The 26,500-nt window shown below is 38.9% G+C and overlaps 1 protein-coding gene across 1 annotated transcript in view; it reads left to right on the top strand.

Moving 5' to 3' along the window:
* Positions 1 to 2,260: 2,260 nt before the first annotated feature.
* Positions 2,261 to 26,500, top strand: part of WDR49 (WD repeat domain 49) — a 231,006-nt gene continuing 206,766 nt past the window's right edge. Inside the window, exons 1-3 of the mRNA XM_074192518.1 lie at positions 2,261 to 2,674; positions 4,873 to 5,049; positions 7,532 to 7,709. Coding sequence (XP_074048619.1) covers positions 2,261 to 2,674; positions 4,873 to 5,049; positions 7,532 to 7,709 — 769 coding nt within the window. The remainder of the gene's footprint in view (positions 2,675 to 4,872; positions 5,050 to 7,531; positions 7,710 to 26,500) is intronic.

The raw sequence follows: 26,500 nt of genomic DNA, 5'->3' as shown, positions 1-26,500 counted from the left end.
GTCTGCTTGAAGAAAATACTCCAAGCTTTGCCTTGGAAGTATTATTTCATTAAAATGATGACCAAATAGATAAATATGTGTGACTGGTGTAATTTGCATGGAACAATTTACAAATTGTCTGTGTTGACTCAGTTTTCAGCAGCTAATCACAACATTGCCTCAGGCTGAGGATTCCTGGATGTAGTTTCTTTGAATGATTTTTTATCCCCTCATTTCAGTCATCCTATTTTCCCTAGATAATCATCTATCCACTTATAAAATTTCTTTTCCTCTGTTTTGTATCTGAATTTTTTGAAATCATCATGCTTACTTTAAAAATCTTGGAACAAAAATTAGAGAATTTAAAAATAAATGAGTGTTCTAAGCAGATTTTAAGTTCATAAATCATTTCTCCCCCAAATGATGGGGTCAAATATGATATTTGTGCAGGGATAGCATTCACCCTACCATCACCATTTAGTCCTTCTTTTATTGTTTAATGATTTGCCTTTTTTCATCATCATTTGTTCACTGACTATTCACAATGTGGCATATCAAAACATAAGTTATCTCTCTAATGAATTCTTATTTTCCTTTTGGGGTTCCTCTTCCTCTTTCCCCTATATTCATTCACTTTTCCCAAGACTCTAATTTGGGCCATATTCTCTTCTCTCTCTCCCTTGATATTCTTACCCATTTCCATGACTTCCAATTTTTCTCACCATCAAAATGATTTCCAAATCCATCTCACTAAACACGCTCTCTCTCCCCTGAGTTCTAGTCTGTATTTCCAGCTGTCAGGTGGCTATCTCCATCTGGATATACTACCTGACTATCCAACTCAATATATCCAAAACTGAAGTTGTGATTTTCCTCACAAGACATTTCCTTGCATTGAAGTAGCTAGTCATGAAGGGCCATTCCAAATCTAGATTTCTGTAGTTTTGTTACCCTTAACTCTTTTATCATCTTAATAGTAATAACTTTTTTTTTTGTTTTTTGCAAGGCAATGATGTTAAGTGACTTGCCCAATGTCACAGAGCTAGGTAATTTTTTTAAGTGTCTGAGATCAGATTTGAACTGAGGTCCTCCTAACCAGAACTGGTGTTCTATCCACTAAGCCACCTAGCCATCCCCTAATAACAACTGTTTTCAAAGTTGCACAGGACAAAATTCCCAATTATCTTCGTCTGTTCTCCCTCACATTCTACCTCCAGTCATTTTCCAAGTTCTAGTGGGGTCTGGGTTAAAGGATGCTGATACTCTCAGGTTCTTGGCTAATCAGGCTGTGAGTGGAAGTTGCTCAGCAGTTGGTACTGGTAAAGGTGGTCCTCATCTCCATGGAAGTTGCTTTCTGGGATATTGGCTATAGTAGCTGTACTGAAAGCAAGACTGATAGTAATGCCAACACTGCCAGAACTCTTTGTTTCAGGGTCCTTGGCTTTGACATCTGAAGGAAGGTAGTGGTAGTCATTTGACTTGTTTCCTCTCTCTCTCCCTTTGGACACAGTGTTATCTTGTTTTTTCCCCAATAAAATAGCCTCTTAACATGGTTTCTCTTTTAACAGCCTCTCTCTCTCTCTCTCTCTCTCTCTCTCTCTCTCTCTCTCTCTCTCTCTCTCTCTCCTTCATCGGTCCATTCTTCATGCAGTTGAATTGGGGGAAAAACTGATCCGTAGACTTGTTAATGTAATCTTTCTAATGCATGTGTGATCAAGTCATTTGCCTTCAATAGTTCCCAAATGATTATCAAATAAAAGTTAAACTCGGTAACTTATCATTTGGATTAGAAGTTGTGGTGTAGTAGATAGAATAAATAACTTTGGAGACATGAGGACCTGGGTTAACAGCCTCTGACATATCTATGTGACCACTGACCAGTTACTTTGCCTCTCAGTGTCCAGGCAATACTCCAAGACTAGAAGTTACTACTTAATTGTCTTCTTCTAGGGAATATCCAGGCTGGAGCCATGGTGATGCTTTTTTGTTGCCATAACAACTCTGGAAGACCATCTTTTAAAATGTGATGGAATTGCATCTGTGGATCCTTGACTATAGGTGTTCCCAAGGATGGGAATATAAGTTATTTGTGTGAATTTCTTTCTTTCAAAAGCTAGTTCAGGACAGGCACTGTTCTGTTTCTGTCTTTGTATCCTTGGTATCATTAATATCATTTCTTATACATGGTAGAAACTCAAAAAATGTTTCTTGACTTGAGTTGAATCTCATACAAGGTTCTTTATTCTTTTTGAAGCCCCCAGGGTCAGATCATACAGTATGTATGTCAAGAGAGGAGTTCATGGAAAGGATGCCAGAAATCATTGGTCATGGGTCCAAAGAAGAATATGGGGAACTGTTTGATAAAGTGGATGTGGCCCAGGATGACAGTATTACTTGGGACAAGTTGATCTCTTTGATATTATTGAACCTCAATGAGAAAGATGAGCGAGCCAAATCTGCTGTAATTCCCCAGTGGAAGAACCCTCAGCCACTCCCAATGATACACAAAGATGTCATCCAAAAAGTCATCTTCTTGAAAAGTTCAAGTCGTTACCTGACTATAAGCAAAGAAGGTTTGCTTGGGGTTTGGGATGAGAATTTAAAACTTCAAGAAAAAGGTCCTATAACTTCAGATGTTATCAAGCTAAAAAACCTGTGGGTGACAAGTCTGGTTCCTCTGGAAAATGTAAACAAGGTACAATTACTTTTTTTAAGATTTCAGGACTTTCCATGTGAAAGACTCAGGAGAATAAGACCTTATCCTAAGAAATTGCTATAGGATAATACTGTCAGGAGGTGGGTACTTATTTAATATGCAGAATGTAATGGAATGACTGTGAAATTCTAAGCTAGAAGATTTCAGAGTATTACTGTATAGGGAAAAGAGCCTTAAATTTAAAGATGAAGACTTGAATTCAAATCCTAGCTCTGCCATTTACTAGCTATGTGATCTTAGATAAATAACAAAATCTCTCTAGGACTCAGTGTCCCCATAGGCAAAATGAGAGGTTTGGACTAGGTGATCTTCTAAGGTCTCTCTCAGCAAGTCTAGGATTCTGTGAAATATGGGTCCAAATGCTGGATCTGTTTCTTCCTAATTACATGACCTTGGGAAAGTTGCTTCTATTGCCTATACCTTAGTTTTCTCTCTTGTAAAATGGGGACAAAAATGTCTGAATTACCAGCTCCTTGAGTTGTTGTGAGGCACAAATGAAATAAGGACTGAACCTGAGATTTCCTTGATAGAGGGAACTCTTAGATTGAAAAACTCCCTTTAATTATGTAGGTCAATTGACATTTTTAGAAATGTACCAAAAATATGAGAAGGTAGATTACTTGCCCAGGGTCACACTACCAGGGTATGTCAGGGATTTGAACTCACCTTTCTGACTCTGAGGTCCACTTCTTATTCACCATCTAAATGTCAACTGGCAAAATGAATGAAAAATACTTTATCTATCTTAGAGGTCATATATAGATGTTCAGTGGAGAACCATGACCTAAATTACAGAGCCTGACCCTTAAGTTGCTAGTTATTTTGTTTTCAACATAATTGAACTTTTGAAGTCGGCAAATGGCACACTGGGAGTTGATCCAACATGGAGTACTCTCTTGCTCAGATCGGGCTACTCTACCTTTATTAGAAGCAAAGACCCTAGCTAATGCACTAGAGGTAGCAAGATTATATGCCTATGTAAATGTAAAACCACAAGGGCTCCTTCTTTAAGAATGAAATATTCTTGTAAGATTTGGGAATATTCAAGAATCATTAAATCAGCTGATTTTTGTTATTCGAGATTATGGAATATGGGTTGCAGAAGTTTTCTAGATCATCTTTTTTTTCTGAAAAAAAAAATATCCTCTACATTTGTCCAGTCTCTGACACTTTACTAAGTCTTGGCATGGAAACCAGGTCTCTTTGTTTTGGACTCAAATACCCCTTCTACTATGTCAATTGCATCAGAGTATGTTCAGATGGATTTCTAGTAGGAGGAGTACTAAGGTCTACTCGAATAAAGATGTGGAGTTGTCTCTTATAAATCATGGGCAGAATTTCAGAATTTTGAAACTCTAACACCTATCTGAAAAAAAAACCCTTTTCTCCTATAATTTGGATAGCTAGATGGCTAGATGCATAGATGGACAGATAGATAAAGAGATAACTAAGGAGCTGATAAAGAGTTAGGTAGATAGAAGAAAGAGTTAGAGAAATATAGGTAAATAGAAGTACAGAAAGAGAAAGATGACTGGGGAAATAGACAGACAGACAGACAGTCAAATAAGCGGCTATTAGGCAATTACTACATCCTAGGCACTGTGCTAATATTGAAGACCTCAAATGAAGAGGGAATCAATCAGCGAGCAATAAGGACACAGATTTTGTGGTTAGAGAACCTGAATTCAAGCCTGGCTTCTGCAACTGACTCTTTGTATGACCATAAGTAGGTCATCTACCTGCTCAGCCTCATTTTTCTCCACTAAGTGAATTAGATTATATAATTTCCAGCGTCTCTTCCAACTATAGGCTTATATTCACTCGGCCTCCCAAAAAGCAACCATGCCACTTTAGGTTAGCTCAAAATTTTAGATACTATTCTTTATACCGAGACTTATTTTCTTTCTCCTATTTCTACCCATTGCTCCTCTGAGTTCTAACAGAATACCCCACTTTGACATGGCAGCCCTTCAAATACTTGAAGGCATCCATCATGGCCCAGCACAAGTTTTCTCTTCTCTAGGTTAATATACCCATTTCAGGATCAAAAGGGACCTCATGGGTCATTTAGATCAGCCTCTGCAATACCCAATTCTGTGGATTAGATTCTTTAATTATATCAAGACATGTTGAATTAAACTGAAAACTATCTTTCCCTCTCTGCCTTCCCAACCTAGATAGCTGTGGCTTCCACAAGCAAAGAGATTTGTTTCTATGACCTGCTTTCTAATAAAGAATTCCCTTGTCAATATAAACTACAAGGCCTTGGGAGTATACCTGTATGCATGCACTATTGGTACAACCCTCAGGATGCTAATGAATCAGTACTCACCTTTGGGAACATAGATGGAAAGGTAAGTGATAGCTCTTTGAGTGACATAGAAGGTTATGGATTTAAGACACATGCACACACACACACACACACACACACACACACACACACACACACTGATCTGTAACAGAAAAGAGAGTTGGAGACTGGACACCCTAGCATGGAACAACATTAGAGATGGCCAAATCCCAGGTAAGTGTTTGAAATGGAAGATTTGTATTGGGTCATACAGTGGTTACTAACGCCTGATCCCAAGGCCTTATAATTATTATTTCTTTTTAGGTTTTTGCAAGGCAAACGGGATTAAGTAGCTTGCCCAAGGCCACACAGTAGGTATTATTAAGTGTCTGAGACCGGATTTGAACCCAGGTACTCCTGACTCCAGGGCTGGTGCTTTATCCACTACGCCACCTAGCCACCCCTTGGGCCTTACAATTATATGTGATTTTTTTTCAGGGTTTGTAAAGCAGTTACAAAGTTGGAAAGGACTCTAGAGAATCTATCATGTCCAACTCATAACTCATGTCATATAAAAAAATGACCTCTTAAAATTCCTTCTCTTCTTGTTTGATTTGACTTATTTTCCAGCCCAGCAAGAATTTTCTAGAACTGATTTTCTCATTTAATGTTAGCTATCTTTCTAAATTTTATTTTACTTTGATATTTGGGTTAGTGTGCATTTATACCTCTTTCTAAGTCATTGCAGAGAAAAATACTAAGTGGTCAGGTCCAGGAGGTTTCCTCAGTGTGGTATAGAGTACTGGACTTGGAGTCAGGAAGACCTGAGTTCAAATATAGCTTCAGATACTTATAAGCTAAATGGCCCTGAGCGAGTCACTGAACCTTTTTTCTCTTCAGTGTTCTCATTTGCAAAAATGGGGATAATGATAGTAGCTACCTTCCAGGACTTGGTATGAGGATCAGATAAAAGCAAAACAAACAAATAAAAAACCCTTTGAAAATATTAAAGTAATTCATGAATGTTAGCTATGATGATGATGATGATGATGATGATGATGATTTCCTTCTGAGTTTACAAGAAACCATTAATAATTTACTCTAAATTTCATCAAGTTTGAAATATTTGTTAGGCTTGTGTCATTGCAGAGAACTATTCTATTAGAGGCCAATATAAAGAAAACTGACGTACTTAAAGTTTACTTTTTTTTCTTTGGTTTGAACTGAATGGTCCCCAAGACCAGACTATCTTTATGAAGGTAGCATTTCTTCTATACGTTCTCACTGGCTACTATACTCAGAACGACCCTTTCTCTAACCACACTAACATAGGACCAATTTTTATCAGTGATAAATCCCTATCTGACCTCCTTGGCTCCTTCCACCAATTCCTTCCTGCCACTCACAGACAGACACATACCAACATGAATAAGCATATTTTTAGGAGCAAACACTATGGTGTTCATCTTCCTTGGCTCAATGTCTAAGGTTCCAATCTCAAATGGCAAAACCTACACTGACCCTCCAGGATAGGAGTTCCGCAGGGTACCAGATCTGATATATGCTTCCATACTTGATAAATATTTAAAATTTTTACGTTAATAAAGAGGCTAATTTGGCATACTGACATCTGATCTGGCTTGTAGCACTAAACTTGGCAACTTTCACCCTGTGGAGTTGCCCATAATGGTCAAATAGGAGTGCTCTAAGTTTTTGACAATTTTCACCAGGAATCTGGGTGTGGGGCGTCCTATGAGCCATTGCTACAAGACAGAGTTTCTGGGGACTAGTAGAATCTTTGACTAGGAGTTTTTGGTGACTAGAGCAAGCAGTACCAACCACACTCAGGTGAAAATGCACAGAAAGTGTTCTCAATGAGAAATTAAGGGACAGAGACTCTGGCATACTGCTGTTTGGCCCAAAGGAGGAGGTGAGTTGACAGAAGCACACTTCTGCATCTTGTATCTTCCTGTTTTAACCAATTATTGCTGAAAACTAGGTGCTTAGCTTTTCTGTTCTATGCTCTTGAAAGAGTTTAATTGGTTTTCCTGACCTCGGGACAAAGTCCCATTTGCCTCATTCTAGTTATGACTGAGAAAGTCAAGATTTGGGGGTTGGTGATAATCAATGAGATGACTTGCAATAGGCTACCATCTTCATTTCCTTTCATATTATTCTTTCTCCAGATGATGTTTGGGTGACTTCTGGTGTAGTCTACCCAGCTGGTCTCTTCTTCCATAACAATGAATGATATTCCACCTTGGCATCTGGAACTTCAAGGATGTTTTATAAACCAATATCAAATTTTGCTCATGCTCAGAGATCAGATGTGCTGTCTGTTTAACCGAGCTTTATAGCTCTTTCCATTTTTAAAAGAATCATAAGTCAACTTTCGGTAAATGAAATGGCAAATCATTTGATATTACCATTTAAATCCCCCGCACACAATGAATTTTTTAATAATAGAGCATTTTCATGCTAGTATCCCTCTTTTCAGCCCTCCCCATACACATATAACATCTATTTCAATGTCCTCTCTGACTCAGGTCCAAGCAATCTTCTTCAGTACGGCCTTAATCTCCTTGTTTGAAAGGCCAGCCACAAGTCCTTCGGAAGATGAGGAAAGTACAATGACCATTAGCTGGGCCGAGTTGGTGTCTGGCTACCACCGGTGCTGCTCAACATTAGAGCACAGACTTCATAGCCAAGAGTGGGTTCAGCAAGGTATGGACTTTGAACCACATCATGAGAGACACAAAAGATTCCTCTGCAGTTCTGGGCAATCTTGTCTTTGGGACACGTTGCTAGGTGTTTGGAATATGGGGGGGGGGGGGAGAGAGACACAGACACATTCAGAGAGAGGCAGAGATAAAGAGACAGTCAGGTAGAGAGAGAGAGAGAGAGAGAGAGAGAGAGAGAGAGAGAGAGAGAGAGAGAGACAGAGAGACAGAGAGAGACAGAGAGAGAGAGACAGAGAGAGACAGAGACAGACAGAGAGAGACAGAGACATAGAGACACACAGAGAGAGAGAGGGAGGGACAGAGAGAGGAAAAGGGAAGAAAGAAGTGAGAGGAAAAGGAAGAAAGAAAAGAAAGAAAGGGAGAGGGAGGAAGGAAAGAAATAAAGGATGAAGGAAAGAAGGAAGGAAGGCTGGAAATGTTCCTGACCTCCAAGAGCCTACATTTTATTTGGGTATGCTGGGAAGGAGAGGAAAACAAATTTAAGTAAATACAAATTCCAAATAATTTTTGGATGTCAATGGACAACTAATAATGGAGGAGGGAGGATTAGGAAAGTTTTATTTTAAGAGATGATACCTGAGCTGAATCTTGAAGGCTGAAAACTTCCAAGCAAAGCATTTTAGCCTAAAAAGCAGTATTAATTGCTTTGGAACATTTTGGAACATTTTGTCTGGGTTTGTGCCTTCCCTAGGATTAGGATTACTTTTCTCCTTATTTGTTGGTAACTTTTTTTCTGCATATGATTAATTCTCATGATCTGGAAATGAAAAAGCTCAAATGTACAAGAGAATTGCCACTGGGATCCATTTAACTTTGACCCAATGCCAACCCTAAGTTACAGTACTGGCTCATTAAAAAAAAAAGACAGTTTGATTAAGTTCTCTGTAAACCTCATCTTTTGTTTTCTTTTGTACCCAGGGGATGCACACTAGTTTTCTCTTCTCCATTAATTTCCATATAGTCCTCCCCAATTGTCCCAAATATCAATTTTTTTTGATATTTTTGGTCTTTAATGACTAAATTCTACTAATTTTAGAGCTCTTGGAATCGTCTCTAAGGATCTTAATAAAATTTCTTTTTTTATATGTGAAACTCTAACAAACTCTCTAGACGATCTATTTACAAATATATTACTAATTTTTTTTCTGATGTGTCTTATGAAATTGGTGGTCAGTGCTAGTGGATAACATGGTGGGCTCTGTATTAGGAAGATTTCAGCTTTTATCTCTGATGCTTTGTTAGCCTGGGACCCAGGACAAGTCTTTAACTTCTCTAGAGGATTATTGAAAGGGTCAAATGAGATAATGTGTTCAATATAGTTTGCATATGCCAGGATTATTACATTTTAAAAATCCAATTTAAGATTATTGATTTTTAGTTAGAATTAATTTTTTAGTTGTTTTTTTTTTTGTAAGGCAAATGGGGTTAAGTGGCTTGCCCAAGGCCGCACAGCTAGGTCATTATTAAGTGTCTGAGGCTGGATTTGAACTCAGGTACTCCTGACTCCAGGGCCGATGCTGCCCCTAGAAGAACTTTTTATTCAGCTCCATTCACAGATGAGGAAACTGAGGTCCAGCCAGAAGTAATGAAAGCTAGCAGTTACACAGCATTTTTAAGTTTGCCTTAATACATCTTTTTAATCCTCAGAAGAAGCCTATAAGGTAGATGTTATTATTCTCCCCATTTTACAGATGAAGAAACTGAAGCTGAGAAGGGTTAAGTGGTTTGTCCAGCTGGAGTAATAGAATTAAAGTGTCTAAGGTAGAATTTGAACTATGTCTTCCTGACTCCAAGTTCAGCATTATCCACTGTGCCACCTAGATGCTTCATCCAATGACTCACCCAAGGCCGTAGGACTACTTAATAGTTAAGCTGAGGCTTGATATCAGCTCTCTGACTCCAAGACTTCTCCTTGGATTATGATTAACCTCATTACTTTCACATGTAAAATTAGGACCTCAAAGAGTACCCATGCTAAGATTAACAGTCAGCAACATGTCTAGCTACATAAATAAGTCACGTAGTCCTTCCCTCTTAATTCATTCTTTTATTCCTTTGTCACCGACAGAGGGTGGTAACAGCTGTTGCCTTGTGGACTAAATTCACTTCACACAACGTTTGTGGAATCAAAACTAGCTCTTAAATGTTTGATGGAAATAGAAGGACTTCAGTTCTTGTACCAGCATAACCCTGCGTACCCCCATGCTGTTTTTGGTGTTGACCATGGCACCATGATAAAAGTGTCAGAGCATGCGTATGCTGTTATAGTAAAGCCAGAGTAACAACAAAAATACTCTAAGGGAAACGTTTCGAGTTGTTTAGTAAATCAAACAGGATTTTCCTATAAATAATGAGGTCTGACCACGTCACTCTTTTCAGACCTTTCCACCCCACTGTCTAGCATCAATCAGTCATTAACTGGAATTTATTAAGCACCTACTATATACCAGACACTGTGATAAGAATTTTTTTTTGGGGGGTGGCTAGGTGGTACAGTGGATAGAGCACAGGCCCTGGAGTCAGGAGGACCTGAGTTCAAAGCTGGCCTCAGAGACTTAATAATTACCTAGCTGTGTGGCCTTGGGCAAGTCACTTAACTCCATTTGCCTTGCAAAAACCTAAAAAAAAAGATTTTTTTCCCTTCATTCTTTTTATTTTTTGTTGTTTTTTTTCAAGGCAATGGTGTTAAGTGACTTGACCAAGGTCACACAACTAGGTAATTATTAAGTGTCTGAGGTTGGTTTTGAACTCAGGTCTTCCTGACTTGAGAATCAGGGAGGTGATGCCATGACATGCAAGTGAATCTGATTGAAGTAAAGGAGGACTGTGGCTAAGCATTAGAATTCCAAAGAAAGGTAAAAAGATGGTCCCTGCTCTCAGAGTTCATAGCCTAAGGAGAGAGGGAGAGAGGCATTCACATACAACAGAAAACAAAGAATGCACACACAAACTATGGACAGGAAAAATTGGAGGCAACCCATAGATATTTGAAGAAAATAAAATGTGAGTTTTGTCGTCTTGTGTTCAAGGATTTTTATAATTTGGTTCCTGCTGATCATTCCAGTTTTATTTCATATTGCTATTTTGCATAAACTTGTGCTTTAGAGCAAACTAACTGATCCATAGAGGGAATGCAGCATCTCTAGAGTCCAACCATGTGCACAGTTTTCTTATTTGGAACCCAAATGAATAAGACTAAAATAGCCTCTAAGATCCCTTTTGGTTCTAATGCTACAATCCTATGATCTTCCAAGTGCTTCCAAGAAGCTAAGACATTTATATTTTAGTAGGTTCAGGTGGCCCACCATGGGGCTATTATAACAATGAGACTGAAAAAAATAATTTTTGTTCTCAGGCTAATAATTCCTCTATTTCATTAATCTAATTCATTAATTCACAAAACATTTTTAAAATAATTTATTTTTCTTCGGGATACTTCTTGGCTATAGCTGCTTTGATGATCTCCATATGATCTCCTCTCTTCAGCTGAGAATCCTAGCCTTCCTTCCATGCTCAGATGCTGCTTCATCAATGAAATCAGTCTTGATCCAATGTGTTGCTTGTTGTCTCTCTTCTTGCATTTGTCTGTATTCCAGGGTAGAACATTTGCCCTTGATGAATCCCCATAGTAGAAAGCAAGATCCCCAGGAACAAGGGCTTGTTACTGTTTATCTTTGTACATCCAACCCCAAGCACAATGGATTACATAAAATAGGTGTTTAATAGATGTCTTTTGATCCTTGAATAGAATGCAAGAGTTTTGAAATAAACTTCTAAAAGTCTGCTTGTCACTGACCAACATTTTTGAAGTTTAGCATTCAGTTTGAGTCTCTTTCTGTTTTAAAATAAGCAAGCAATTTTAAAGGAATATATGGAAGGCAACTAGGTGTTGCAGTGGCTAGAATACCTAACCTAGAATCAGGAAAACTCATTTTCCTGAGTTCAAATCTGGTCTCAGCCATGTTACCCTGGACAAGTCTGCTTCAGTTACCTCCTCTGTAAAATGATCTGAAGAGGAAAATGTCAAACCACTCCACGTTTATTTGCCAAGAAAACCCTAAATGAGGTTAAAATAAGTCAGATATAACTGAAATGACTGAACAATAAAACAGAAGCAACACAAAGGCAGTCAAAATGCTGTTTTTCAAGAAGGCTTTGAAGCAGAGAAATTCTGGGAAAGAAGAAATGTAATCTTTTTGTACTGGAAATAATTTTTTCCTGGATTGTTAAATTGTTTAAATAGAAATTCCCTCCCCATATTTGTAATGTCTGAACTTGATGAAGGTTCACATGTCTGAACTTGGACACATGTCTGAACTTGGTCACACCCTTGGGGCAGGTGAAGCAGACAGTAAAATGTTACTTTACCCTGGGTTTTAATTAAGCCCCTCCCTTAGAGTATGGGCAGTACACTCTGCAACTTTTCCTTTTTAGGTTTTTCTTTAGGTTTTTTTTTTTGCAAGGAAAATGGGGTTAAGTGACTTGCCCAGCTCGGTAATTATTAAGTGTCTGAGGTCGGATTTGAACTCAGGTCCTCCTGACTCCAGGGTCAGTGCTCTATCCACTGTGCCACCTAGTCACCCTACTCTGCACCTTTTTGAATGCTGCTCCAGTTCTACCCTCCATAGAAATATATTTAAGCACACTTGCTTCCCTTTTTATTCTATTGACTGGACTGGGCAACTGCTGCCCAGTTTCTTTTCCCTTTCCTTTCTCCAGGCTGGATCCACATGCTCCAACTCCATGCTGCTGGACTCATGTGGAACAATTCCTTGTGGCTGGATCCATGGTAATCCTTTCTTTCTCTTTCTTCATTATCTTTACTACTTTCTCCCAACGGTCTCTCCTTGTTTAACTTGACTATGTCCGTAAGAACTTACCTTCTTCACCTCATTAAAGTGCCTAAACTTGATTCCCACATGACTGCTCTCCTCCATTAGGGATTAGTGGTTTCCTGCCTTCACTCTAGCCCTTCTTTCCCTCAGCTTCTGGTAATCAGACTGTCCTTTAAGTCAATATTGAAACTTACTATCCTGCTGCTTCTCCAAAGAACCCAACTTGTGAAATTTTGTAGTAGTTTGTAACTTCTGTGCAACCTGCGAATTAAAGTCTCAGCCTTTTTTACCTCCCTGAGTTAGAGATTAGTGATTTCCTTACCCAAAGGAACCACAGCTGTCCCTCTCTCTGGTAACAGACTGAGAAAAGAGTAACTAGAAAACTAACTGGGTTATAGTTGATAGCATTGGCAGCTGAGCCCGGTGAACGCATTGCAAATGGTTTCAAATCCTGCCTCTGGCATTTACTAGCTGTCTCACAGTGGGAAAGTCGCTTGTTTTTGTATTTCAGCTTCTACATTTGTGGAATGAGTGTGATAATACAGGCACTAACATCATATTATTTCTCTTCAATAATTAACTATAGTGTTTTGAGGATTGCAAAATATTTTTAAAAATAATTTATTTTTTCTTCAAGATACTTCTTAGTGATAGCTACTTTTATGATCTCCATCTTACAGATGAGATAGATTGAGGTTAAATGCCCTTGTACAAGGTGACATGGCTGGATGTCTGAAACTGGTTTTCAATTTAGATATTCCTGACTTCAGATCCAGTGCTCTGTCCAAGAACCAGTGAATGCCTCCTTTATAAATGCCATCTATAATTATTAAGATGTCTTTTCAAATGTATAAAAGCTGGAAGTATTAGTACGCTTATAATGAAGTGTAAAAATGTTTGGGGGTATAAACTATTTCATCCTTGAAAGTGTGACAAATTCATCGAAGACTTGCCTCTGGCCTCAAAATATTTAGGGGACAAAAAACGTTTTTATTTACATATTATTGTGGTTAGCAGAAGCTAAAAGGCAGAGAAAATAAAGGCAGTAGGCTTATCATCTGAGGGGGTGAACAAGAAATAAAGTAAAGATAGGAACAGAAAGGAAATTAAGAACAGCTGCAAGATGCTTGCAACTGGACTGATAACAGCAGCATCCATCAGGGCTAAAGGCAGGAATTGTATAGGGGAGCTACACTTAATGTATGTGCTGGGAAAAGGGGAAAAGGGGAGTTAGGAGAAGGGGGTTGAGGTAATTCTCACCATCTCAGTGGGTTTTTATCTCAGCAGAGAAGAGAGATTCACCCCCTTTGGGGAGAGTTTGGGAAAGAAACAAAGGCATTTACATTTCAGTATTTCTTTAGGTGAGTGAGCTTTAGGAAGGAAGTTAAAATATTTACACTGAATTTGGGAAAGAAGCTAATACATTTGCATTTTAGTAGGTTCAGGTGGCCCACTATGGAGCTACTATAACCATGAGCTTGAAAAAATAATTTTTGTTCTCAGTCTAATAATTCCCCTATTTCACTAATCTATTACTGTGATTTCTACTAATGTCATTAGGAAATAATAATAGCTTGGTATTTATATGCTACATTGAGATTTACAAAGTCCTTTTTCAAATGTTACCTTATTTTGATCTTCAAAACAGCCCTGGGAGATAGATGCTATTATCATTGTAATTTTTCAGATTAGGAAACTGAGGTAAACAAAGGTTAAATGTCATTAGCACCAGCTGCCTCTAAGTAACAGTAAGGAAATATTAATTTATTATTAGAGAGAACTCCCAACAGAAGTGGCTTGTCGAATAGAAAGAATATTCATAAAACTTGGTTTCAGATTCTGCTTCTCCTTGATCAAATCATTAAACCTTTCTACGCTTCAGTTTTCTCATCTATTAAAAAATAAGTATGTTGGGCTCAGTGTTATCTAAGAGCCTTTCTCATACTAATTCCAATAGTCCTACAATCTTATAATTGGAATCACAAAGACCTGATTTCAAATCCTAACTCTAACATTTAATATCTGAGTTGGCCAAACATTTCTCCTTTTTGAGACTTAGTGTCCATGGGGAATTGGTGCCTCCAATTTAAGACTGAGAGGTCTTGATGGTGAGAGACTTCACATATAGCCCTGGAATTTTAAAACTGCTCAGGATTTATGATACACACCTGCATAGTATGCAGATTAAAAGATTTTCTCCTCTTGGAGAAGCAGCTGGAGGACAGGTTAAATAGCAAAAAGACCAGTGCCTGAGGGAAAAAGAAAGTGAAAAGGAAAATAACCAGGAAACCTGGCTGAGCTGAATGTGAGGCAGAAAAGGGAGAGACAGTCATGAGGGTTGGTTTAGTCCAGCCACCTGGCATAGAGGCCCATAGTTCTCCAACAGGCTGAGGTCAGTAGCATGTGGCACTACCTTAAGAAGAGAGAGATAAATCCTCATCCTTGAAGGATGAAGATAGGGTGAAGCAGAGTCTGACTTAAATGCATTTCTGTAGTGGGTTGGTCAAGGGTGGCACCTGAGGAGTGGTCTATCACCTGGCTCCAGGTGTTCTCCAATAGGCATGTTACATGCTGGTCTTTGCTGTCCCAAGATGCCTGACCTCTAATTCCAACATTCCAGTGCAAGCTTGACCCTTCAATGGCCAAGGTAGATTGGAAACCAGAAGCAGGAGGAAGGGGAAGGAGTCAAGGCCAGTCCCATCTTGAAGAATTCACATTCAGCAGTGGAGTCATTTTGAACAACAGGGAGTTCCCCAGATAGGCACAGGTAATAGTTTTCCTTCTACAGAATTTGTTTCTAATCACAACATTCCCCATGTCCACAACAGAAACTTCTTTAACATTAGATTCAGGGGCAGTTAAGTGGCACAGTGGATAGAGAACTGGCCCTGGAGTCAGGAAGATCTGAGTTCAAATCCAACCTCAGACACTTAAGAGTGTCTGTGTGACCTTGGGCAAGTCACTTAACCCCGTTGCTTTGCAAAATCCAAAGGGGAAAGAAAAAGATTAAATTCTATTTAATTCAGTTAAAACCAATAAATGTTTTTAAGCATCTACAATGTCCTAGACATTGTTCTAGGTTTAGGAAGTACAATGATTTATGTCATTGAATTTATTTGTATATATTTCCTATGTACTTTATTGCATGTATAGATTCTTGTTGGAAAGTGAACTGATGGGAAGTATAGGTGGAAAGAGGATTGGAAGGATTATAAGAAACAGAAAATGCTCTGGAGACTTTCTGGGCCTTGAACAAAGAAAGAACAAAGGGTTACCCTATTACCATGAACTAAGTCACAGTTTGGAGTCATAGCTGGCTGACTGACATCAGTGATCTCGCTAGAGGGAACTTTGTGATTTTTTTGAATGTTGATACTACTGCAACCCATTGAATTAGTCCTTTCTCTACAATCCTCTGACCTTCTGCCTTATTGCTGCCCTTGCAAATTGGGCAATACTTACTCTCTGTAGTTTCCTTCTCTGTTTAAACTTTGTTATTTGTTGCATGGACTTTTAGAATGAGTTTATATCCAGAGAAGCAAAGGCTGATTTTCATGTCATCCTTGCTATTGTCTATAAAAATACGGACCATAAAAAGAAGGATGAATAAAAGGGAATTTATGGACTTATGACCTTAGTTTTAACAATGAACCTGTTGACTCTGTATGCATTTTTATAGTGAATTCTAGCTCCAGATCACGATGAGCTGATTTTCATTAATAATATTGATGAACCTATGTTGGCATCTCTCTGTTTGGAGATGCACAGAGGGCTTCATATGCATATGCCTTCTTTCCTGAAGAATGTAAGTTCCTTGAGGGCAATGATTATTTCTTGACTTACACTGGACACTTATTAAATGGGTCATTGACAGAGTGATTCTCCTAAAAGTGTCTTCAAATGATCCCATTCATTAATTTGACTAGTTATTAAATACATGCTAAGTCCCCAACTCTATTCAAGGCAATGAGTTATCAGAAAGAGAAATGAAATAGTTCCTGATGTCAAGGAGGTAGCTCACTAACATTCTGCTAGGACTGATTGATAAGGAGTTACTTCAAATGTTTCTTTTCATAAGTGCCATTGAAATAGTTATATCGGGGCGCCTAGGTGGCGCAGTGGATAGAGCACTGGCCTTGGAGTTAGGAGGACCTGAGTTCAAATCTGACCTCGGACACTTAATAATGACCTAGCTGTGTGGTCTTGGGCAAGCTACTTAACCCCATTGCCTTGTGAAAACTTAAAAAAAAATAGTTTATACCAAATCTCAGGATTCTACAAGCTTTCTTCTGTAAATTACAAAATCATAAAGAAAATTGTTTTAGTCCCAGAATGCAGAAGGATGGAATGAAGGGATACCAATCTTACCTAGCAGAGGGGCATTCTTGGATTGGAGGACTTCTTAGATCACAGGATTTTTGAGATTTCTTCTAATGCCACAAGCTTATTGCTTCCCCAAAATTTCATCTATCTTTTTGGAGAAGACAGCCATAAATTATATGCTTTTTCTATTATAGAACAAAACCCTCTTCAAGGGGTCATCCATCCCCATGCTCTAGATTCTTTCTGTGGTAGCCTGGAGACGTCATGCTTTATAAGAACTCACTTCAGAGATTGATGTGGCACCCAGGAAATCAGGGAATACTATGTTTAAACTTAGCCTATATTGTTTTGGTGCCTTCATTTCCTAAATTGTAAAATATGTGCCCTAGGATTTCCAGGCTAACTACAATATCGATAAGTCTCAAAATTCTTTGGGAGTGGAATTTTCAAGCTCTTTGGGCTTAAATGGCTCAAACTAATCTTTTCTGTTCTAAGCATTTATTCGGAAAAGGACCCAATCATATCTCAGTTTGTTTACCTACCCATTCAACCAGGAATTCTGAAACTGCTTGTTTATAAAACACCAAACATCTGGCAGTAGAGAGAAAAAATTTCCTTTTTTCAAAACCTTCCAAACAACCAGATGCTTGGCACTGTGTTGTGTTGAGAAAATTTTAGTATTTTAGAGTAGATTAAAAAAACAATTCTGCTTAAATGACTTTGTTTAGTTCAGTCTTTCTATGGAATCTTAAAAAAAAAGATGAAATTTTGGAGACCAAAGTAAAAATTTAAATTCTTCAGCCAGTCTCAGATCCTCTTATACTTTAGGTAGTTTCACAGAATACTGGGACTTAACTTGGTAGAATCATTACCTCATCAATTATCATGATGGATTGAGGATTTACTAAGAGTACAGCACTATGTGGGAATAGAGAATAAATGTAAAGCACAATACAATAAAGATTGGTATTTAATTGTTAGAATATATTTTTTAATTGAAATCTATTGTTTCTGCTTCACCTTGATTTCCCCTCTGCTTCCCTTCCAGAGAGTCATTCATTATAATACTAAAAAAAGATGAAGAGAAAAAATTAAGCAAAACTGATCATTGTAGTAAAAGAAATATGACATTCTGTGCAATGCTCCACACCCCTTGGACTTCTCCCACTCATATATACACATTAGTAAAGGGATGGGGAGAGCTGGTTTTTCTTCTCTCTTCTGTGAAGCCTGCTTGTTATCATTTCACTATATTAGTTTCCATAGTCTTTAAAAATTTTTTTTTATTTATTTAAGACAATGGGTTTTTTAAGAGTACTTGCCCAAGGTCATGCAGCTAGGTAATCATTAAGTGTCTGAGCTCAGATTTGGGCCAAAGGGTATGAACATTTTAGTAATTTTATTTATATAATTCCAAATTTCTTTCCAGAGTGATTGTACTAATTTGCAACTCTACCAATAATGCATTAATGCAAGAAGACATACTAATGACTGCTGTTTTTATGGGCAGTTGTCTTCAAGGCATTTATTTAATATTCACAATGACCTTTGCAAGTAGATGATGAGGTTAAATGACTTTCCTAGAATACTCAGCTAGCAAATATAACAAAGTGATTTGTACATTGTTGAGGCTGACTCTAAATTCCAAGTTCTATTCACCTGGACTTCTTTTGATCCCTCTTTGTAAGGAAATTGTAATATATTTAGGAAGATAAGATTAATCCAAAGAAAACAGAGGACAATGTAAATCTGTTGGAAAATAAGCATTATACAGATAGAGAAAATTTGAGGAGTGTACTGAAGATGGGATTAGTCAGGGAAACCTGTATTTAAGAAATGGTTTAGGAGAGCCAAGATGATGGAGAGAAGCCAGGAATTTCTCTAAGGTCTCCTCAACTTCCCTCAGAAACAATGTTAATCAAGAAAGTGGTTTGGGTACAAAGAAGATTAAAGTGAGGATATGTTCCAGGAGAAAGAAACAAGGGTGACCTCAGGCATAGAGATAAGATGGAGCATGAAATCTTTGAAAATTTAACTGGCTAAAATTATTAAAACAGTATTTTGGGGGATCAGACTGATCTGATGTACACACACACACACACATACACACACACACACACACACACAGACACACACACACAGACACACATATCCAGTATACTGGAGAAGAAGGAAAAGGTAAGATTAAAAAGATTTACTGTGGTGTCTGATTTTAGAGGATCTTGAACATCTTTGAGCTAAGGAACAGTAGGATAAAAAGGGAAATTGTGAGAGATTTGTTGGGAATTGGTATTTTGTAGGGTGTATAGGGAGAAACTTCAACTAGAGAAGCCAGTTGGAAAGATGCTGCATTTGGGTTTAGAGCTGAAAGTGACTTTGAGACCATCCAATCCAAAATTCTAATTTTACAATTAAGTGTAATGGAACAATGGGAAAAAGCACAGATTCTGGAGTCTGAGACTCTAGTTCAGAAGACCTTTATGAAGATTCATACGTGTTTGAATTAAGTGACTTGATTAAGTGATTTAATTATTCTGGGTTTCATCAGCTTTAAAATGTGGGTGTGCCATTAAATTTTCTTGCTTGTCTAGTTTTAAGATTCTATGGTTTCCTTCATGTGACTTTAGCCAAATTGCTTAACTTTTCTGGGTCTTAGTTTCCTTCTCTGGAGAATAAGGGGGCTGGCTGAGGTAGCCAATGAGTTTCCATCAAACTTTTCATCCATGATCCTGTGAAGCCTGAAGAGATGTGATGAACCCCAAGTTCCTATTGGAAAGTACAGTGGCTCTGGAATTATGAACTAGAACCCTCTGACTCCAAATAGGTGGGATGGTTGAGAGATGGCATCAAGACTTTAAGCTAAATGACTAAGAATGTTTGCATGTGGTGTACAAACTCAAGGGTATTTTCCCTGTGTAGGAGACTTTGTCCTCACATAAGAATATCTAATTTCAATATTGAGTTGGAAGAGTTGCAGAAAGACAGTTTCATGAATCCATTATTGGTAGAAATGTGAATTAGTACATGTCTAATTGTGTATGAGATGACAAACGATTAGCAATTCACTCTCAGGGGGAAAATATGCGCAATATTATTTTGTGTTTTAAGTAAATTATTATCATTTTCCCTATCACTTTCTTAAGTCAAGACAGTCTAAAACTCAAACAAACAATAAACCAAGGGGCAGCTAGGTGATGTAGTGGATAAAGCACCTGCCCTGGAATCAGGAGTATCTGAATTCAAATCCGATCTCAGACACTTAATAATTACCTAGCTGTGAGGCCTTGGGCAAACCACTTAACTGCATTTGCCTTGCAAGAACCTAAAAAAACAAAAAACAATAAACCAAGCCCTTACTTATACCATTTGCCAATTTTTGAGTTGTACATACTCAGAATGAAAATTTAACAATTGACTCTTGATAGAAATTATTATCATATTATTCTATTAATAACTAATTATTCATTTGAATCCATGCCTGTCTCCTATTTTCTTTTCTTTCTTTGTATTTATTTAAGGCAACGGGGTTAAGTGGCTTGCACAAGGTCACACAGCTAGCAATTATTAAATGTCTGAGGCTGAATTTGAACTAGGTCCTCCGGACTCCAGAACCATTGTTCTATCCACTGCGCCACCTAGCTGCCCTCCTATTTTCTTTCAATGATCAGTTCCTATGAAAGGTCAATCCATCTCTGAAGGGTATGGGTGGTTGATGAGATTATTCATAGCACTCAAGGAACATGGTTCTTTATTTTGGTGAGACCCCAACAATTAAGAGATAATAACTAAGTATAAATAGAATCTGGGCTGGGCAATTCCTTACTCTGGGGAAAGGAGACCCTGTCCTTGTATGCCTCCATTAGAGTATAAGGTCTTGAAGGAGAAAATGATCCAGAGATGTCTAGATGGAGGATCCCTGTCTCATCATCAAGTCACATTCTTATCAGACTTCTAGCCCAACCTCATTAAATGTCCTCCAATCAGGGTTGATGTTTCATTTGTCAGTGCATTCCCTTTCAGAAAGGTATTTAAGGCTGTCAGTATCTCCATTGAGCATCTTTAGTTACCGAAAGGAACCGCTGACAATCAATATGTTGATTGTTGGCTAGCTTAATTAATACATTGGTTCTTAATTACCCAGAAATTCTGTCTCTTAGAGATTTCATTTTTAACATAGTTCAAAGTGGGTCTAGCAAAACCCTGAGTCAACTACTCTTGGGAGCAATTTAGTACCATGCAGATGAAGTGTCTAAAATGGTTATACATATGGACCTGGGGATTCCATTGCTAGGTATAAATCCCAAGGAAGTCATTGATTTATAAAAAAAAAGGCTCAATGAGTATGAAGTCTTTATAGCAGCATTTTCCATGGTAGCAAAGAATTGGAAACAAAGCAAATACTATCAATTAGGGGATGACTAAGAAAATGGTGGTACAAGAAAGCAATTGGCAAGAAACAGCAAAAACGATGAATATATAGAAGTTTGGAAAAATTGACATGAATTATTCCAAAGTAAACAGGAAGGAAAACAAATAGCCACAATATTCACAATACAGCAATAAAGCAATAAAAAATTGCAAGAACAGCGCTAACTCCAAAAAAAGAGATATCAATCAATCAATCAATATTTATGAAGCACCTACTAAGTTCCAGGTACTGTATTAACCTCTGTTGATAAAAAAAATGGCAAAAGACAAAATACTTGCCCATTAAGAACCTACAGTCTAATGGGGGAATCCAACATACAAACAAATCTATACAAAGCAATGCAAGATAAATGAGAAATATTAAAAAGAGGGAGATACCTGGAGTGATGAAGGGATTTTATGTGGGACTTAAGTGAAACCATTGAAGTCAGTATTTGGAATGGAGGAGGAGAAGGCCTCCCTTCCACTCCTTATATCTCCTTTACTGAGGTGGACATCTTCATGGGTAGAACACAATCTATTTGTCTTTTTATCTATCAGTGTTGTTGATTTTTTCTTCTTTCTCATTTTTAAAAATTTATTTTTTTATTCTAATTTTGTACAAATGTTTTTTTTACATTAATAAAATATTCTTTTTTACAAGTAAACAAAATACCCCTCCTCCCCCATGAATATAGATAGACTTGCTTGGGTGAAAAAAGTAAAGGGGAGAGAAAAAAATTAAAATAAAAAAATAATAGTAATAATTGTAGGTATGTCCAGGTGGCACAATGGACGAAGCACCAGGCCTGGAGCCACGAGCACCCGAGTCCACATCCAGCCTCGTAAACCCAACAATCACCCAGGCGTGTGACATGCAAGCCACCTGATCCCCACTGCCCTGCAAAAACCAAAAAAAAAGAAAGAAGAAAAAAAAAGACCCAAAATAAAATAAAATAGTAATAATAGTAGGGGTGGCTGGGTGGCAGACAGAGCATTGGCCCTTGAGCCAAGAGCACCTGGGTCCAAATCCGGCCCCAGACACCCAAAGATCACCCTACTATGTGGCCCCAGGCAGGCCACCCAGCCCCACTTACCCTGCACCCTCCCCCAAATAATCATAACAAAAAATGTGCTTGAGTCTTTGTTCCAACACCAATAACTCTGTCATGGGTGGATCTCATTCTTTATGATAAGTCCATCACAAAAGTTATTTCCATATTTTTCCACCATTGCCATTGCTGATCGCAACTCCCTCCTTTCTTATTTCTCCACTACCATGTACTCTATTTTCTCTCTCCTTTCACTCTGACTCTGCTGTAGGGTAGCTGAGTGGCGCAGCAGACAGATCCCTGGTCCTGGGGCCAAGAAGCCCTGAGCCCCCATACCACCCCTTAGGCCCTGTGGTCCTGGGCAGGCCTTCCAATCCCAGCCCCTTGTAAGAAGTAAGAAAGAAAATGTGTTATATCTGGCCACTCTCCCCCCATGGTCCATCCTCTCCTCCTTTATTCACATCCCCACCCCTTTCCCCTGCTCCCCGCTCCTTCTTACTCCAGTTGTCTATACCCCATTGAGTATATCTGCTGTTTCCTCTCCTAGCCATCTCTGATGAGAGCAAAGTTTCCCTCATTCCCCCCTTGCCTCCCTCCTTCCATACCATTACAATAGCTCATTGTAATAAAAATAATCTTATGTGAAATATCTTAGACTATTCCCCCTCTCCTTTTTCTTTCTCCCATTCCATTTCCCTTTTTTTCTATTGACTCCATTTTTACACCATATTTTATCTTTGAATTCAGCTTTCTCCTGTGCTTCAACTATAAAAGCTCTCTCTACCTGCTCTATTAACTGAGAAGGTTCATGTGAGTATTATCAGTGTCATTTTTCTATGCAGGAATACATGCAGTTCATCATCATTAAGTCCCTCATATTTCCCCCCTCTCCTCCAATCTCCTTGCTTCATCTGAGTCCTGTATCTGAAGATCAAACCTTCTGTTCAGCTCTGGCTATTCCAAAAGGAACATTTGAAATTCCCCAGGTTCATTGAAAGGTCCATCTTTTTCCCTGGAAGAGGACATTCAGCCTTGCTGGGTAGTTCATTCTTGGCTGCATTCTAAGCTCTTTTGCCTTCCAGTATATTATATTCCAAGCCCTACGAGCTTCCAATGTAGCTGCTGCTAAGTCCTGTGTGATCCTGACTGCAGCTCCAAGATATTTGAACTGTGTCCTTCTGGCTGCTTGTAATATTTTCTCTTTGACTTGGGAGTTCTGAAACTTGGCTATAATATTCCTAGGGGTTGTTTTTTTGGGATCTCTTTCTCTGAGGGATCGGTGGATTCTCTCCATTTCTATTTTGCCCTCTGCTTCTAGAATATCAGGGCAATTTTCCTGTCGTAGTTCTTTGAAAATGGATGTCAAGGCTCTTTTCCTGATCATGACTTTCAGGTATTCCAATAATTTTAAAATTGTCTTTCCTAAGTCTGTTTTCCACATCAGTTGTTTTTTCAATGAGATATTTCACATTTTCTTCTAATTTTTCATTTATTTTGTTTTGAAGTATTGATTCCTGATTTCTGTTAAATTCATCAATCTCCCTGAATTCTGTTCTTTGTCTGAAGGATTTGTTCTCCTCAGAGAGTTTTCTTATCTCTTTTTCCATCTGGCCAATTTTGCTTTTTAATGCATTCTTCTCCTCAATAACTTTTTGAACTGTTTTATCCATTTGACCTAAGCTGGTTTTTAGCATGCTATTTTCTTCAGCATTTTTTTGGATTTCCTTGACTAGGCTGCTGACTTCATTTTCATGTTTTTCCTGCATCTCTCTTCTTTCTTTTCCCAGTTTTTCTTCCAACTCCCTCATTTGATTTTCAAAGTCTTTTTTGAGCTCTGTCCTAGCCTGAGCCCAATTTCTGTTTTTTCTTGGAGTCTTTAGATGCAGGAGCTTGTGCTTCCTCATCTTCAGACTGAGTATTTTGATCCTTCTTGGGCTCATTTGCAAAATATTTCTCAATAGTCTTCCTTTTGTTTCTTTGCTTGCTTATTTTCCCAGCCTGGGCCTGGTTTTGGGGTGCTTCCTGACCTTTTGGGACACTCCCACAAGGGTCTCAGTGTGTGAGGCTCTGTCCTCCCTCCTGGTCTGTGAATGACCATAAGCACCCCCTTCTGCCACGGGGCCGAGGTGGGGGGGCCCCTGCTGTTCTATGAGGGGGCCTAGACTGCAATCAGGATATGAATGTGGTCAGAGCCCCAGAGTCCTGTTCCAGGGGCAGAGGACAGAGCTCTGCTGTCTCTCTCTCTCTCTTCACTCCCTTCCCTCAGCCCAATGGGCTCATGCCCTGGGGGCTCTGCCTGCTTCTGTTTCCTGGATCAGGGCTGCCAAAAGACCAAGCTGCTGGCTGTGTGCCCTGGGAGCTGGGCTCCACATGCTTGCTTTGGCAGAGGTCCCCCCACTGTTCCCCCACTTTGTGCCTGGTGCTCCCCGGGGTGCAGCTCAGGAGACTCCCCCGCTGCTGTGAGCTGAGACTCCCAGCGCCCTGGGGCTGCCTCCTGGAGGCTGAAGTTCTTTGGCTCTGGTGGGCCACCCCTCTGGCGGCCGTCCCTCTGACCCTGGGGAGCAGAGCCTTTCTGCTCTTTTCCAGGTTACCTTGAGTAGGAGAACTGCCTCACTGGGTCCCTTTGTGGGTTCTGTCTCTCGAAAGTTTAGTTAGAGTCCTTAGCTGATGAATTTTATCAGAGGGCTCCTAAGACTGGATCCCTTCTTGTAGCCATCTTGGCTCCGCCCTCCTTCTTTCCCATTTTTAACAGTTCTATAAAGTGGTTTTTTTTTTTTTTTTTTTTTTTTTTGCCCTGGGAGGAGGAAGAGGATACATACAGTGAGAAATTTGTTGTTGTTGAAGTTCTTTCAGTGTCTCCATGAACCCATCTGGGATTTTCTTGGTGAAGATCCTGGAATGTTTTGCCATTTCCTTCTCCAGCTCATTTTACAGGTGAGCTAATAAGTGTCCAAGACTGAATTTGAACTCAAGTCCTCCCGACTCCAGGTCAGAGCTCTATCCGTCATCCCACCTTGAATCCCAGTGAGACCTACAGTAAATATTAAGTCAAAATCTATCAACAATTTTTTACAAAGGACTATCTGATTCCTAGTTTCCATTAACTACCAGTTTGCAGTAAGGATCTTCCCCACCTCCTCCTCTGGGTACTGCCTCCATTTACTATGATGGGTGATACTTCCATATATTAAGATAGATAGTTTTCCATCACATTTGTGAGTGAGAAATGTATCTTCCTTAAACCAATTAGTTAAGGAGCCTAATGGAACTTATGTAGTCAGTAATTAGAGAGTCATCTGGACTGGTGTGGGAAGCCTTGCCAATTTGACAGTGACTGGTAGGGCTTTCACTCTACTGTTAGATCTGGAGATCCAGGTTTCCCTCTGAATTACAATGAGACATTAGGGGTGATCCAGAACGGGGAAGTCTCATTAGGTTTCATAATCACTTAACATTTTAGACAAATCTACAAAGTGCATTTCTTCATCTTTACCCTTTGTCAATTAGGCATCATTGCCTTCTATGTGAATTAGAGATGAGGGCGCTGGATGTGGTGATACATCTCAGACTGTAGTCTTGAACCTTTTCTTATACTATCTGCAGGTGTGACTGAATTGTTGAGACAGAATGGTAGAGTGGCAAGAACACAGACTCAGCAGTCAGAGGAATTGTTCAAAACTTACCCCTGATGTTTGTTACCTGTGTAGCCATGGACAATTTGCTCATCTGCCCTGTGTTTCCATCTAGTCGTGAATAAAATAAAGCCTTTGGACTTGTTGTCCTCTTAGTTCCCTTCCAGCTTTATGATGGTAAAATATCATTGAAATTAATTTTGCTTTCAGGTTTCAATAATGGCAATTGCCTTTTCCCCTATCATTTCTCAATTGTGTCCAATCTTTATTATCCCATTTGGAATATTTTTGACAAAGTTTCTGGAGTGATTTACCATTTCCTTCTCCAGATCTTTTTATAGATGTGGAAACTGAGGTAAACAGAGTTCAGTGACCTTCCCAGGGTTACATAGCTAGTAAGTATCTGAGGTCATATTTGACAGAAACAGAAGAAAGAAGTGTAATTCTCCTCTCTGTCCCTGTCTTTTTCTGTCTCTCTGTCTCTCTACTCCCTTCTCCTCGTCTCCCCTTTCTTTTCCTTTGTTT

Source organism: Macrotis lagotis, chromosome 6, assembly GCF_037893015.1.
Source record: "Macrotis lagotis isolate mMagLag1 chromosome 6, bilby.v1.9.chrom.fasta, whole genome shotgun sequence".
Taxonomy (NCBI): Eukaryota; Metazoa; Chordata; class Mammalia; order Peramelemorphia; family Peramelidae; genus Macrotis; species Macrotis lagotis.
The sequence above is the reverse complement of the archived record's forward strand: the minus strand, read 5'-3'. Positions and strand labels throughout refer to the sequence as shown.